This window comes from Vigna radiata, unplaced genomic scaffold (genome assembly GCF_000741045.1).
Source record: "Vigna radiata var. radiata cultivar VC1973A unplaced genomic scaffold, Vradiata_ver6 scaffold_7, whole genome shotgun sequence".
In the NCBI taxonomy this organism is placed as follows: Eukaryota; Viridiplantae; Streptophyta; class Magnoliopsida; order Fabales; family Fabaceae; genus Vigna; species Vigna radiata.
The window spans coordinates 1,297,865-1,312,242 of record NW_014543262.1 but is presented as its reverse complement, the minus strand read 5'-3'; the positions used below and the strand labels follow the sequence as shown (position 1 = coordinate 1,312,242).

General features: G+C 34.3%; 2 protein-coding genes across 5 annotated transcripts; both read right to left on the bottom strand.

Moving 5' to 3' along the window:
• Window positions 1–423: 423 nt before the first annotated feature.
• LOC106753904 (uncharacterized protein DDB_G0284459) lies at window positions 424–6,480 on the bottom strand. 2 transcript variants are annotated; one of them, XM_022777752.1, is made up of 4 exons: window positions 6,217–6,480; window positions 6,065–6,111; window positions 2,797–5,933; window positions 424–1,738 (listed from the first exon to the last, which is right to left on the bottom strand). In XM_022777752.1, the coding sequence occupies exons 3-4, from the start codon at window positions 5,884–5,886 to the stop codon at window positions 821–823; spliced, it is 4,008 nt and encodes a 1,335-aa protein (XP_022633473.1). In that variant the 5' UTR covers window positions 5,887–5,933; window positions 6,065–6,111; window positions 6,217–6,480; the 3' UTR covers window positions 424–820. The 2 variants fall into 2 exon arrangements, with proteins under 2 accessions (XP_022633473.1, XP_014491269.1); XM_014635783.2 differs by having other exon boundaries at window positions 6,065–6,104.
• A 2,275-nt stretch (window positions 6,481–8,755) lies between these two features.
• Window positions 8,756–13,945, bottom strand: LOC106753825 (random slug protein 5). 3 transcript variants are annotated; one of them, XM_022777764.1, is made up of 8 exons: window positions 13,689–13,945; window positions 13,495–13,568; window positions 12,538–12,582; window positions 11,867–11,966; window positions 11,472–11,648; window positions 10,960–11,058; window positions 10,333–10,575; window positions 8,756–9,794 (listed from the first exon to the last, which is right to left on the bottom strand). In XM_022777764.1, exons 4-8 carry the CDS (start codon window positions 11,930–11,932, stop codon window positions 9,381–9,383), a joined length of 999 nt encoding a protein of 332 aa, XP_022633485.1. In that variant the 5' UTR covers window positions 11,933–11,966; window positions 12,538–12,582; window positions 13,495–13,568; window positions 13,689–13,945; the 3' UTR covers window positions 8,756–9,380. The 3 variants fall into 3 exon arrangements, with proteins under 3 accessions (XP_022633485.1, XP_014491171.1, XP_014491172.1); XM_014635686.2 differs by having other exon boundaries at window positions 8,757–9,794; window positions 12,498–12,582; window positions 13,689–13,944; XM_014635685.2 differs by having other exon boundaries at window positions 12,468–12,582; window positions 13,495–13,945.
• Window positions 13,946–14,378: the final 433 nt, after the last annotated feature.

Here is a 14,378-nt window from a genome sequence, read left to right as displayed (position 1 = left end):
AATTTGTCACATTCTGGGTGTCAAAGTATCATTATCCTTTACAGGTTATAACAATTGGAGTCCAAAAATTATTACAACCATAACCAGTAAAAATACACTTTAAAGAGGCCTCAATCCAACGTGGCGGCTACCTTTTAGATGCAGACTAATTCGATGAGTAGTCAGACAAGATGGGACTTAATAGAAGAAATGCAGTTAATATTAGGCAGAATCTCATCATTTTCTAATGGGCAGAATCTCATCATTTTCTAAAGAGTATCCGAAAATTAACGAGGTTAGTTTCTTGAATTGCTCAGTAGAGGCGGAACCAGATTATAGTTATTTATGTAAAATGTTAATGATGTAACGATATTTTCCTTGGAACCAAAAACTAAAGATTGTTGATGTATTGGTGACGAAAAAAAGTAGCAAATAAGAAAAGGAAAAGAAAAACAGAACCACTGATTGATGTATACAAATAAACAAAGTCCATTCACCATTTCTACAATCAAAGTATAATGTACAATACTCCAATTTCTCTTTCTTTTCTTCTTTTCGGACTACACAATGTGCACTTGTTGGAAATAAACACTCACCCTGTATATGCCAAATTGCTTACACTCGGGATAAAATTGAACAAAAAACTGCACGCTTCAAGAAATAAAACCAAAAACTCATTCTTGAAGAAACCAATCCAACAAAATTTACGAAACCTGACCTGACTACCATTAGCCAAGACTTGGTTGGCTAAATTCCCATCACTGAAGGATAAATAAATAAAACAACATAAATGAGAAACTTACGATTCTTTCTTCAGTGCTAAAAGTGGCCTCTCACCATATCAATCAGAATCGCTCGAGCTTGAGCTCGAGCTCGAGCTGGAACTGGAATTAGATTTCCTACTGTGAGATTTTTCCTTGACACTGGAGCCACTGTTGGGTACATTTTCCGATTTATCTGCCGTAGTTCTGTTAGTTTCTTCAGAACTGGATTCATTCACCTTTGATGAGCCAACTCCATTTTCTTCAACTTTGACTGAAGTGGCTTTCAAATCCAAGGAATTTGGAAGCTCCCCTTTATTTCCTTCAGATGCTTGCTTTAAAGCAATGTTAATATCTTCCAGAGATCTGGCTTCAACAACCTGAAGGTCTGAATTAGCTTCCAGATGATCTTTAGATTCTTCAATAGCATGCTGATCCTTAATGGTACTTGGAAGGATAACTTCTTTAACATCCACTCCTTCTTGAAGTTGCTTAAAAGCCAGGTTAACATCTTCAAGTGATCTTGCTTCAAGAACTGGGATGCCCTGTTCAATCTCTTCTATCTTTACATCCTTAGGGAGTGAAAAAACTTGAGAATCTCCAGTTTTCTCATTCTCATGTTCAGTGTCAGTACGCAGTGATACACCAGCATCATTGACACGAAAGTCTCCAACAGTGTCCAATTCTGACAAGAATCCTTCGTCAATTTCCTTCATATCATCAAATTCATTGCTATTTTCTTCAGTGACCTGAGACATGCTCTCTTCTGAAGCAAGTGCAGTTTCTAGCACTTCGGTTTCCTTTTCAACTGCCCCATGCCTATCAACTTCCAAATCCACTTCACCAGAGGGTGACCCGAATTCAGAGTTTTGGGATTTTTCTGAGGTCACAGAAGAAATGCTTGGTTGAACTTTTTGAGTCGCATCATGCAACTCTCCAGTTTCATCACTGGATCTGCCAAAGCTCTGTGCAGATTCATCCTGGATAGCATAAGAACTCTGCAGAATGTTAAAGAAATTATGATCAGTTTACTCAGCTAATTTAGAGTCTCAAATCCATAATAACACTTTTTGTGGAAGAAACCCAATGCCAGCAGAGCTGGTATGAGCTTCAGATAAAAAAGAAGTCAAAAGGACGAAACAAATTATTCACGTACATCCTTAAAACTTGCAGAAATAGTCATAGAATATATCGTTCAAACAATTAAAACTTGAAAAGAAAATATTCTATCACTAGTACAATGAAACTGAACTTCACATATATATTCTTACTAAACATCCTATGTGTTCGACATCTCATTCTCCTTCTGACTTCTGGGAATCACAGAAAAAAAAACTGAACAGTATTTGCGTTTTATATGTTTGGGATCTATTTACTTATTGAAGGGTATTATTCAATTGTCCATTCTTTAAATTTGAATGGAAAAAAATAGAGATAACTCTACCATATTCAATATCTCAATGTGGTAAAAAAAGGGAAAACAGCTATTAATACAATTTTTTTTCTCCTTAGCATTTTTTAGAATGGACAATATTTTATAACTTTTTTTTTTTTTTTGCAGAGGACATGCACATCAAATTAATTGAAACATAAAAAATATAACAGGTTATTTTTATATATACTACCCTTTTGGGTTCAAAATTAAAGCTTGTATATATACTACCAAAGTTGTGACAGGGCATCAGTGCTATGTGTAGATTCTGAATATATGTTAAGAAGATAAGATCTTTTTCTTCCCCCAAAGTGGAAAGTCTGTAGTATAGAAATTTCTTTGGGATGCAGATGTTATCTGAAGTAAGCAGTTATTGCCCCAGAAACAATCCTATGATTTAATGGCAAGTACAGATAAATAGAATTCCAAATCCCATTTGGATTTCGTAAGCATTGAGAATATTACCAATAGCATGTCCTCAAAATTAAAATAAAAAACACTACTATTTCCTTTTAGGACATCATCAAGTAATTTTCCTTGATAAATTAATGGACCCTTAAAGAAAAAGAAGTTTGGAAGATAAATTATTTAGATTATGGAGGCATAGATTGTCATGTCACTTACCTGACTTTCATCATGATCACTAAAAGATTGTTCAACAACTGATTTATCGGAGATTGATTTATGATTCTCCATGTTAGAAGAAGGCTTCTCGTCACTTTCCTGTTGACTGTCAGAAGTGAAAACGAACACATTCTTATCCAAATCTTCATAGATATTGGCTTCACCTTGCTCCACAGAACTTGTCAAGTGAATCTGATATATGCCATCATTATTTGATGAATTTTTTTCTGTATGTCCGCTTTCTTCAGAAGGTGGACTAGGATGATCCACTGGTCCTGGCCCTGCTGCTGGTGAAAGTTGCAAATCCTGTTGGGCAGGCATAAAGGAACCATCAGAAGCCCCAGAATCCAACATTTCATCTGCATCTTGGACTAACACAGACACATTTGCACTAAAAGATCTCGATATTTCGTTGGGCAGTGCACTTTCCTCTAGAGATTCATTATCTGATAGATGTGACTTTTCAGAATCTGAATCTACAGAATCTATATTGTCTTGGTGAAGAATTTCAGAATCAGCATGTATGTGGTCGGCTACATCCTGACCATGTACTAAGCCTGAATTAATCACACCGGTTATTGATCCCATATCTGAAGACAAATTTGAATCCACAGAAACAGGGATAACTTGAGGCTCAGCCACTGTAGATGTATTAGCTGCAGATAACTCATTCGCCGCAACATACACATCTTCAGATTTCTCAGACGTCATCTCATTTTGGGCTTCCACGTGATGTTCGGAAGAGGCTGCTTGAGTTTTATCACGATCAGAAGTATTACTTTCCTGTCTGTGATCATGAACATCCAACTCCTTATCTGCCACATTAGCAGTTTCTACTGAAGCAGGAGGCATTGCCCTCTGGGAAAACTCCAAAGCAGAATCATGAGAAGATTGTGAAGGAAATGATTGGAGTGTTTCAGAAGCCTGGGGACTAGAATCATAAACAGGTTCTACAGGGTGATTATCTTCCACCTCACTACTACTAACATGCTGCAAGTTAGATTCCTGCACTGAAGCTTGTGTTGAAATTCCAGATTCAGAGACATGATCATCTCCTTCTTGCAAACTCTCTATTTTCTCATCTGGCATGCTGTCAATTACTTCTGATAGTGAAGAATGGCTTGATCTGCTGCTGTGGCTGTCACTCTCCTCGTCACTTGGTTCTCTTCTCAAATGTGTTTCCCCTGCATTAAATTGTTCATGAATTTCAACCTCTCCTGTTTCAGGATAAAACGCCATCTCAGAAGGATTTTCCACCCCACCCAGCACTATCTCAACTTCATCATGGCGAACATTGCTCTCCTCAACTTGTATCATCTCCACAGAATCATTTTCTTCAGAGGTTTGGCTTCCATGTTCAACAACATCAGAAGCATTATCCATGTTGGATACCAATTCATTTTCTTGAGACAAGTCCTGCTCACTGAATTTCCTGTCATCTTGATCAATTGAACTCAAAGATTCAGTATCTGGAACAGAGCTCAACTTTGAATCACTTACTTCACTTGATTGCCTGTGAAATGAAGAATAACTTGTTCCCTCTGAAGCCATCCTTTCAGATACAAAGACAGGTTTCCAATCATACCTCTCTTGCCTGGATAACCCCAGTACTGAAGGTCCTACGCTGAAACTTTCATGCCGCCGAAAAAGGGCATCTTTTTGATGAAACACTGTAAACTCTTGTTGAAAACTGTCCCCCTTAAGATCAGGTTTCTCTTCATTTGAGTCATAGGGAATATCAAAAGGGTTTCGTCTAGGTTGTAGAATAGAAGGAGCAGATCCAGGAATGGGTGGTAATCCCATGGCAGCAAAGGAGTCATCAGGGAAATCAAATGGATTACGCCTGGTTGTAGCAATAGGTGCAACATTACTGGGAATATCAGTAAAGTCTAAGTCTATTAGATTCTTCTCAGACATCAATCTCCTTTGTCTTCTCCTGGCAATAAGATTCTCCAACCGCGTGTTCCTTTCCAGCTCTAAATTTCCCAGATCCATGAGGTTCTTTTGGTCATCCTCTGTCCATTTAATGGCAGATTTACTTTCATCTTCTTTGCCACCTGTAGCTTCTTCTTCCTCTTCATCATCGGGTTCATCAATACCATCATCTTCCACATCACCAGGGTTTTCAGTATCATCATCATCTGATTCAACACTGTCATCGTCACTATTCTGAGACTTCTCAGATGCAGCGTCAGAACCATCACGGGACACATGAGCTGGTTGTGGAGCGTCTAGGTCTAGTAGAGGGTGGAGTTCATCAAGTATTGGAATTATGTCAGCCATGGAAGCATCTGGTGAAGAGCTCTCAGCCCCATCAGAACCTGACTCCACCGAGACATTATCATCACCATCATCATCATTTTCCACCTGTTTCCAAGATGAGCTAGCCGAAAAGTCCACGTGATCTCTTGGAGGTTTCTCATTTTCAAATTCAAAAGTATCATCATCCAGTTTCTGAACCAAGACATATTGCTTCTCAATAGCTTCTTCATCACTTGAAACAGCTTCAGAAGTCAGGTTCTCTTCATGAATTTCCTTATTCTTTCCCAACTCAAAACTGTGGAGTTCCCTTTCCCCTTCCACTTCCCCTGTTTTTCTCTTCTCAGGCTGAATATCCAGCAAGTTTGCATCATCTGGGGGCAATTCAGAACGCAAGTCTTGATCTTCTTCTGTTCTATTATCCCTCTCAGCAACCAAACTTGCTTCCTCAATGCCCCTCTCTTCCACATCACTCTTATTTTGTGAATACCCCTTCACATAGTAGCTCTCATCTCTGTCAGAAAAAACAGTCTCCCCCTCCGAAAACCCAGCTTGGAAGGATGATAAGCTATGAGTAACTTTCTCATCCTTTTCAACTTCAGGCACATTTGGCTGCCCAAAACTGAGAAGGGTCCCAAGCAGAATAGCAGTGCAGACCAAAACAGGAGACGCAGAGACCAAAACAGAAAATAGAAAAGGAAAAGATCTGTACAGCAAAAGCAAGAAACACAAAAACCCCAAAAGGAATGGATGATTGCAAGCTGATCTGAAACCACCTCTGATTGAAATTACAACAACTTTCCTTATTTTGGTTCCAATTTCTGATCCCATCTTCCCCTCTCTGTCTCTCTCCTTTGACAACTCCCCCTAATTAAAACCTGTTTTGATTGATCAAGCACGAACAAACAAAAAAGGTACCCAAATAAGATCCAAAGAACGACCAACATCAGTTCCCTCAAAAAATAGAAAAAAAAAAGGGAAATTTACAAGCATTCAAACTTAAACGTACCTCAGCATGAATCAAAACAATCCCACAGATCAATCCAAGCCTGAAAACTCCAGAAATTCAGGAAAAATTTATGAGGTGATTACACTATAACCTAACCAAATAAAGAGGAAAAAGGTTATGGAAAAAAACTAATGTGGAGATAAATGACTCACCTGATATTATTGTGGAAACAAAAGAAAACAAAGGATAATTGAGAATCCTGTACTTTTCAATGTCCCTTCTTTTGTTTACTCTGTGTGGCAAACCATTGGCAACAGGAACTACGAGGAGCTGAACGTGTGTGTTATGTATTGGCTACGTGTATTTGATGGTTTGACAAAGAGAGTGTAGAGCGGCACCAAAAGAAGAGAAAGGGGAAGATTGAAGGTGAAGAAGAAGAAGAAGAAGAAAAAGAAAAAGAAAAAGAAAAGGACAAAGAAAGCTATCATTACATTATTACAACTAATTTTTATTTTTTTTTTCCTATGTTGCCTTCTCCAAAGAACCTTTTTCACTGTCATGCTTTCTTGTTATTGTGAAATGTATATTAAAAAAAAAAAGTAACTTCTATTACTTTGGATTCATACAAGATTCAATTTTTCATCCATTTTTTTTTATTCTGAAAGTATTTATTTTTTTGAAATAACTCTACTCAAGACATATCAACATTAAAAGTGAATACTTTCAATAGAAATTTTAATTTTAATTTATCACATTAAAAAGTATTAATTATTTTCGTTAAGGTTAACATAACTCATGTTAATTTCACCTATGTGATGACAATTGTTTAGTTTCTTTTTTTTTTATCAATGTTTTTAAGTTTAAGGGTTTTGTTTATGTTCAAATAACTTTGGTTGTTTTTTCTATTATGTTTAAAACTATACTTTTATTATTTCTCTAATATTTTTAAAATATAAAATTTTATTTTAATAATTTAAAAATATTAAAAACCAGAATACATAAATGTATCTTAAAAGTAAAACAAAGAAATAAGATAAAAAAACCAGCACAAATTAAAATTAGTAACGTGTTGTACAAGTATTTCTCCTAGCCAAATTTGTAACACTGACGTGCTTAAATTCTATATTCACTTCTCTTTTTATATGATAATTTATAAACGGAATTAAGAAAATGTAAAGAATGAAAGATGAATGTTGGTCATGATCATTCCATCCTCGATGACATGAATTTATTATTATTGTTTATTCCACAAAACGTGTATTTTTGTCTGAGTGCTTTTCTAGATTAGTGGTGAGATCACCAAACGCACTTTTTTTATAAATCTTTCGAAAATTTGATTCCTGATTTTAGCCGGCGAGTGAAGTCATTATGATAATTTATTGAAGTCATAGACTCGCAGAAAAAATCATAAATATTTGCAAATTATTAAGGAAGATGAGGGTGATTTAACAGAGAAAATATTAAAGTTGTAATGATATATAAATGGATATATGAATTTAATGACTGAGTAATTAAGTAGTATTTAAGAGTAATTATTTTAATGCACAGTGACAATATAGATGCAATTATTGATATTCAGGTGTGTTTGGGACAAAATTAACTTATATTAATACATAATTATATGTAAAATTGATTATTACTATAGCAATCATTATAATCAGAATTGTTTGTTATTCAATTAATTATAACCAGACTAGTTTTTCAACAATTAAGCTTTTTTTTTTATATACACGAAAATCAATTTTTACATGAGAAAAAATTGAAATAAAGTTGAAAGGAGAATAATCATGAGATATAAATTTTCATTTTCATAAAAACAGTTTATTTTAAAATAATTGACTAAATTTCAAATTGAAGTCCCAAACATCCATTTTATTTTGTAAACATATTATTTTTCATAAAAAATGACAAAAAAATCTATTTCAGCTCCTTTCTTCATTCTTATTATATTTTTTATATTTTAGTATTTTCTTAGGAATTTCATTCATTTCTTGATATAATTTAAAGGTCTTGATGTATATGCACTAAGCATTAAGTTTATGTACTTCTTCTCTGTCAAAAAAGAGTTGTGTACTTCCTAATCTTCATTTTTAAATTCACATTAAAGAAAAGTAGGAATAGACAGGCCATTAAGGCAGCAATATAGTATTAAAAGAATTACTAAGTTGAGAAATGCTTGAAAAAAAGTTACAAAACAAAATAAATATTATTTACTAATTCATATATTTTATATTTCTCTTTTTATTATGCCTCTTCCGTTTGAATTAGTAGAGCAAATTTTAAAAATGGCATTCATTTGTCCAAAAAATTATATAAAAAAATATTTTAAGTGTTTTTTAAAATTTTCAACCAATGGGATTGTTTTATTTTTTTTAAGTTTTTATTTTTTGACAGAAGATCTTTTTTAAGTTTACCTTATAAAATGTGTTGTGAGTACACTGCGTGAAATATAAAATTAAAATTCATTTTTAGAATTTATTTACTTACAATTATACACTTAAGATTAAGATGAATGTCCTTGTTTTCCCTAAAGAATATAAGATCAAGATGACACAGGGCCTTACAGAACTAAAGAGCTCACTTTTTGACTGTAAATTATGCTTAGCCAGTTAGAGAAAGGATCAAAAGATAAGCAACCTTTTTTCCTTTTTTTTTCTCCATCTTTAATTTCTGCCTATGAAAATACTTTATGGTAATTTGTATTAGAAATTTAGAATCTCATAGTACTAATAAATTAGTATGATTAATTCCTAAGTTAGATGTTTCCCTGAAAGAGTCACGTGCTTTCCTTTCTGTAAAGTCACAACCACTACTAGCCTGGTTTAAAATGCTGATTTGATGATGCAACTCCAGCTCCATGACACCCCATCACGAACTAACAAATACATTAATATGGAAAATGCTTCATCTCTACAAAATTTTCATGTTTAAAGGAAAATCCACTTTTTGTGAATTAGGTATTGGGTTGTACCTTAGTACATGAAAGGGTGGTAGGTGTTTCTCATCATAGCATTGAACAAATAGCAATCACAATCACTGAAACACCCTATCAGAACCCCACCACAACACACAGAAAGATAGAGAAACTGAGGGAGAGGGAAAAAGTAACATGAAAGAAATCTGAAATTTCTATTTCTTGAATTTTTCTGACATTCTCATGCCATATGAGCCAACTCAAACTTCTATCTTTTTGAGTGAGATATGGATCCATGCTAGTATGGACCATGGACCACAAGTGGCTTTGGTTCAGAAAGCAATGGTTCAGATGACACTTTCAAACCTATAATGCGTACTGATTGAAGTTAAGTGTTTGTGTAGTTTGAATGAGTAATATAATCCACCTTGCCTATCCCTACTTTTCTTCTGATTCAGCCTTTTATGTCTTTTTTGGTTCATTGACCTTATTGGATTCATACTGGGAGCAAGTTTTCTTTCCATTTGTACTACCATCAGCATCTTCCAAGTTTGGACAAATTGCTTTCTCCCAAGATGCTGCTTCACCCACAGAAGCACTGGTAACTGACTCCACTGGTTCGAGATATTTTGAGTCTAAAAGTCCGGGCAATGATGAACAACATGAATCAAATACACGAGACATGGTACTCTCATCTGCTTTCATTTTCCGAGCATAAGCTTCATAGTTGAATCCAACTGTATTTTTCCCACCAAAATGGGATTCCACCTTGTCCATGTCAAGGTGTTCTGTCATCACCGCGCAGCTTCTTGGGTTATGAGGGTAAACAAATATCACCTTTTTGTGAGTCTTGGGTTCTAGAAATGGTTTCACCATCTGGTAACATGAAAAGCACGATCATAAAAACCACGAAGCAAATACAACAATACTGAATTAAGAGATGTTATTGAGAAAATTTTAAGAAAGGAAAGCAACAAAAGAAATTCCAGCTGGTCTTTCTACTTATAAATCACAGGAGTCATTTCATCTGATCTGTCACAGCTCACTTGAAACTAATATTTAGCGATTCAGCACAGTGGAACAGAAATCAACCAAAAGTATCTCCAAACTGGGAGATGCATAATATAACTAAACAATGATGCATGTGCACATACAAGTTCTCATCAAGCACATGTGTTTATCTTCTCTTTCAACAAACAAGTTGCATGCAGAATCTTAAATTTTTACAACAGAAACAACGCAAACATCAGAAAAAAGTGAAGCAAAATGAGAAAAATATTTTCTCTACTAATGACAAACAACATCAGTAGGAGAATATCATTACATATTCAAGCCTCGTCTCACAAAATCATTGCCCTTCCCTTCCAATGAAAAGTAGACAGTGATGAAGACAGGGGATGTTATGGTGTCATACCGTCCAAAATGACTCAAACACTTTTGGTGGATTGTAAAAAATTGCAATGCCCAACCTCTCCGGGTAATGAGCCTGCAGGATTTGAGCAGTGTCTCGTGCAACCTTCATAGACAAGCATGCTGTGTTCCACCCTTGAAAATCAATGAGCCAAACCATCTGCTCTTGATCGGAACCTAGATTCCATATGGCATTCTCCAAACAGTAAATTAGGTACTTGATTTGCGCAATTGGAGTGTTTGTACTCTAAATTGGATAGATAAAGAAGTCTTAGTCAAAAGCATTGAAACTTCAAGACTAAAGGAACAATTAGTCCTTGAAATTGTAAACTACTCTAGTTTCCATCATTAACAAAACTTAAAATAAAAACTCCCAAGCTGTAATTTGGTTCACATTAGTCTGTGGACTCGAATCACAGATATTACAGTTTCGGAGATTTTCTTGAATTTTGTTAATTCTAGGGATTGAAGTGATAATAAATCACAATTTTAGAGATTAAATTCACCTTATACTCAGACTTCAATTATATTAACAATGATACCAAACAGCAAGAAGGCTCAGCTGCTAAGTACAACCACAAAAAAAGAAAAAGGAATGTTGAGCTTACTCTCTTCAAAATATTTAGACTACCTGAATACCAGGTCTAATAACAAAAACAATCCTTCCTTGCTTGTCCAAGTAATCAGCTTTATACAGCCTTCCTCTCTCAGCTTCTTGAGCAATATCACCCTAATTGCATAAAAAGTAGAAAAAAAAAACAAGATAATGTCTTTCATTTGCAGTTATCTAGTTAACAACATGCAACTCATCTATGTAATTGACTGAACAAAATAAAATCTGAGATAGAGAGAATTATACTGATAGAGCCACATAATTTGCAATTACATGGACAATTAGTATTACAAAATGATAGATCTATCCTAGTTACAGTCAATTCACCTATAAAACTAGACAGTGAATTTTAGTTGGGTTTGAGCTATATTTATCTATTCTGTTCACACGTTTTTACAGAGTAACTGTACTAGTAAACCTTTAGAAAACTAGCATATTTGACCAATTTTCATGCTTTGAACTCTAATATATTCTATTTTATTTTATGGAAAAAGATAGATAAAAAAAAAAAAAAAACATTTGTTGCACACCCATTGAATCTTCTCAGGCTTGAACTCCAGCCTCCATTTTATGGTGCCTATCAACATCTTTGCAGTCTTCTTAGTATTATAACTTCGCGCTCTAAGGTATCTTAGAATTGATGCATCCGAGCACAGAACTGAGCACTTCTCAGCAATTGGACCAATCATCTTTTTGACTTCTAGAACCTAAGACAAAAAGGGAAATCAAATAATTTTCCACTTTAAAATTCCTCCAAAAAACTTACCCTCGTCTATGATAAATTAACTGATTGCCTAAAAATGAAAAATTAAAGCAAACATTGGGATGGAAGATAAAATATCAGAGTCTGCACTAATGTACAATAACAATGCATCAGATTTATCATTTCACATTCATAAAATAAGGCCAGATGAATGTCAAGTACCTTCATCTGCTCCTCTTCAGTAGATAGAGTTCTTTCAGTTCCTGATTTTGATCTCTTAAACGACATTTTTTCCTTCAAACCCCAATGAAGCTAAAACAAGCTGAAAGTATGATACAAGAACAAAAAAAAATCACTTCCAGATAGTTGGCATGAGTACATAATTGAAGCACTCCATCAAAATTGCTATCAAATAGACTGCTTCAACTTAAAAGGCCCATTGGTGCTAAATTTTGCATTAAAACTTCCCAAAAAATCAGCATATGGGAATTTCATCTGTACATCATCAAATTGATGGAGTAGTTTGAGTTCATTATACTCTGTTGATTATGTCGCACGTATTTATTGATTGTCTCCTTATCGCTGTCGTGTTGCCAAGGTTTAAAAAAAATGATGCACTCATTTTTAAACTCAAAAGGATAAATAACTTTTTTCCTTTTATAAGGACAAAGTGATAAGACAAGAATAAGATTTTCTCCTACCCACCGCAATCCCAATTGAACAATCAGAAAGAATTAATGGTAGCAATCAAGCCCTATAATCCCTCTGTTCCCATGCACTTAAAAAGAAGAAGCAAATAATACACCAGATTAACAAAATTCACCTTCTGAACCTAATGAAGAAATAAAAATACCAGGGCTATGATATTGTCTTCTTGGTGCAAGACCTCTAACCTTCCAGTATGTTCTTTTTTGTCTTTTGTGATGCGAAAAAGTGATCTGGAAAATATTACATAAATGAAAAAAGTCATAACAGAGGATATATGTGATAATAGGATAGGATAACAAAATACACGTCTAGTATGATTAAATCTGCATTTGTGGGAAAACTATAGGTGTCATGTAGATCTGGAAAAATGAGAGAAAAAAAAAAGGTAGAAAACGGATGCCTGTTCATTTAGGGCTATTCTACAAAATTTCCTCAACATATACCCGTGATAAGTGGTACCATATTTTGTTCTAACACTAGTTCACAATCTAGCACATTCAATTTACCTTCAAGTTTTACATGGAGATCATTGTACACTCTATTGAATCATATTCACCCCCAAATCATCCTTTTCATTATGAAGAACATAACTAGCATGACCACACCCTATCCAGAAAACATGAACTCAAAATCCTGCCAACCCCAAACTATAACCAAGTTCCATTCCACAACCATCTCATACTCAATCAACTTACAGAGTTCTACCATTGGCCAAAAGAACAGGCTAAAATATATTTTTAATCTGTCACATCTTTATTTAGTTTCTACATTTTAACTGCAAAATGTTTTCTTTTAGTAGATAGAAACCTAAAATTACGTCACTTCTGATACGAATGTATTAAAATTTGAAATAAACTAAACTCAAATTTCAAAATAGTTTTAAGGAATAAAAGCATACTTTTAATATCCTTCTAACTAGAAGTACTGAACTTTCATCAAACAGACAAAAAACATCACAGTCTGCACAATGCAGCCAATCCATTAGTCCTTTTCTTATCCTAAAGTTGCACCACACGGAAGAACCTTCTCAAAGCAAACTACTTAAAAAATTCAAGCAAACCAACACAAACAAAGGAGTGAGCATCGTGACAATAAATTCCTACAACTAATACAATCAGTAAAGGGATCATTTCGTAATAAACCTTGCTTTTCAGTTTCACTGCTATATTCCTCAGCAGCACTCTTGTTGCTTGATATTGGTACACAGAGAAATATCCTTAGCATTTATTGATTCAGTTCAACAAGTTGCACATGCATCCAGAAGATCATTAAATAAGCAAGGATGTAACCAATTGTTGTAACACAAAATCAATGACAAAACACAGAAAAATCAAACCAATGGCATCATGATGCACTCTTCACAAGCTGCAGGAAATGAACAGTGTGTGCAATGAGAACAACTTGGAGAGAAAAAATAAGTGTTGAGAATATGAGAAGAATTAGGATCACTATGAAGAAGAGGAGGTGAGGTAGGACACGTGGCAAGCACAGAGAAGTGTAAGAACGTAAACAGTTGAAAATAGTCGCTTGAGACTCGGAGAAGAAAAGAAATAACTAAATTTCTCTCGATCTTATGGAACATCTACGTCAATTTCTAACCAACATTCAAACCGTCAAACTAAATTAAATATAATTCGGATAAATTGTAATAAAATATCAAAAATTAGAAAACAAAATAATTATAACTACGACATTCAAGGAGTACTTTTACCCAAATATTTGACATAAAGCTTCTTTCTAATTTTTGTCGAAAAAATAATTTTTATTATAGATAGTCTAAGGTTCTCATATATAAAATTGATAAATATTACACATATGTACATAACAGAATAACTCAAAAAGATTATCAGAATCGCTCAAAAACATTTTTTTCTTCTATCTTTTCAGTTTTTTATGTTTAAAATTGAATTTACCACAACATTCATAATCTCATTTATGATTTTTGAGGTAATTATCGTAAAAATCAATAAATTTACTATAGAGAATTGTTTCCGGTGATATTGACTTTACTAAACTAAGTCTAATA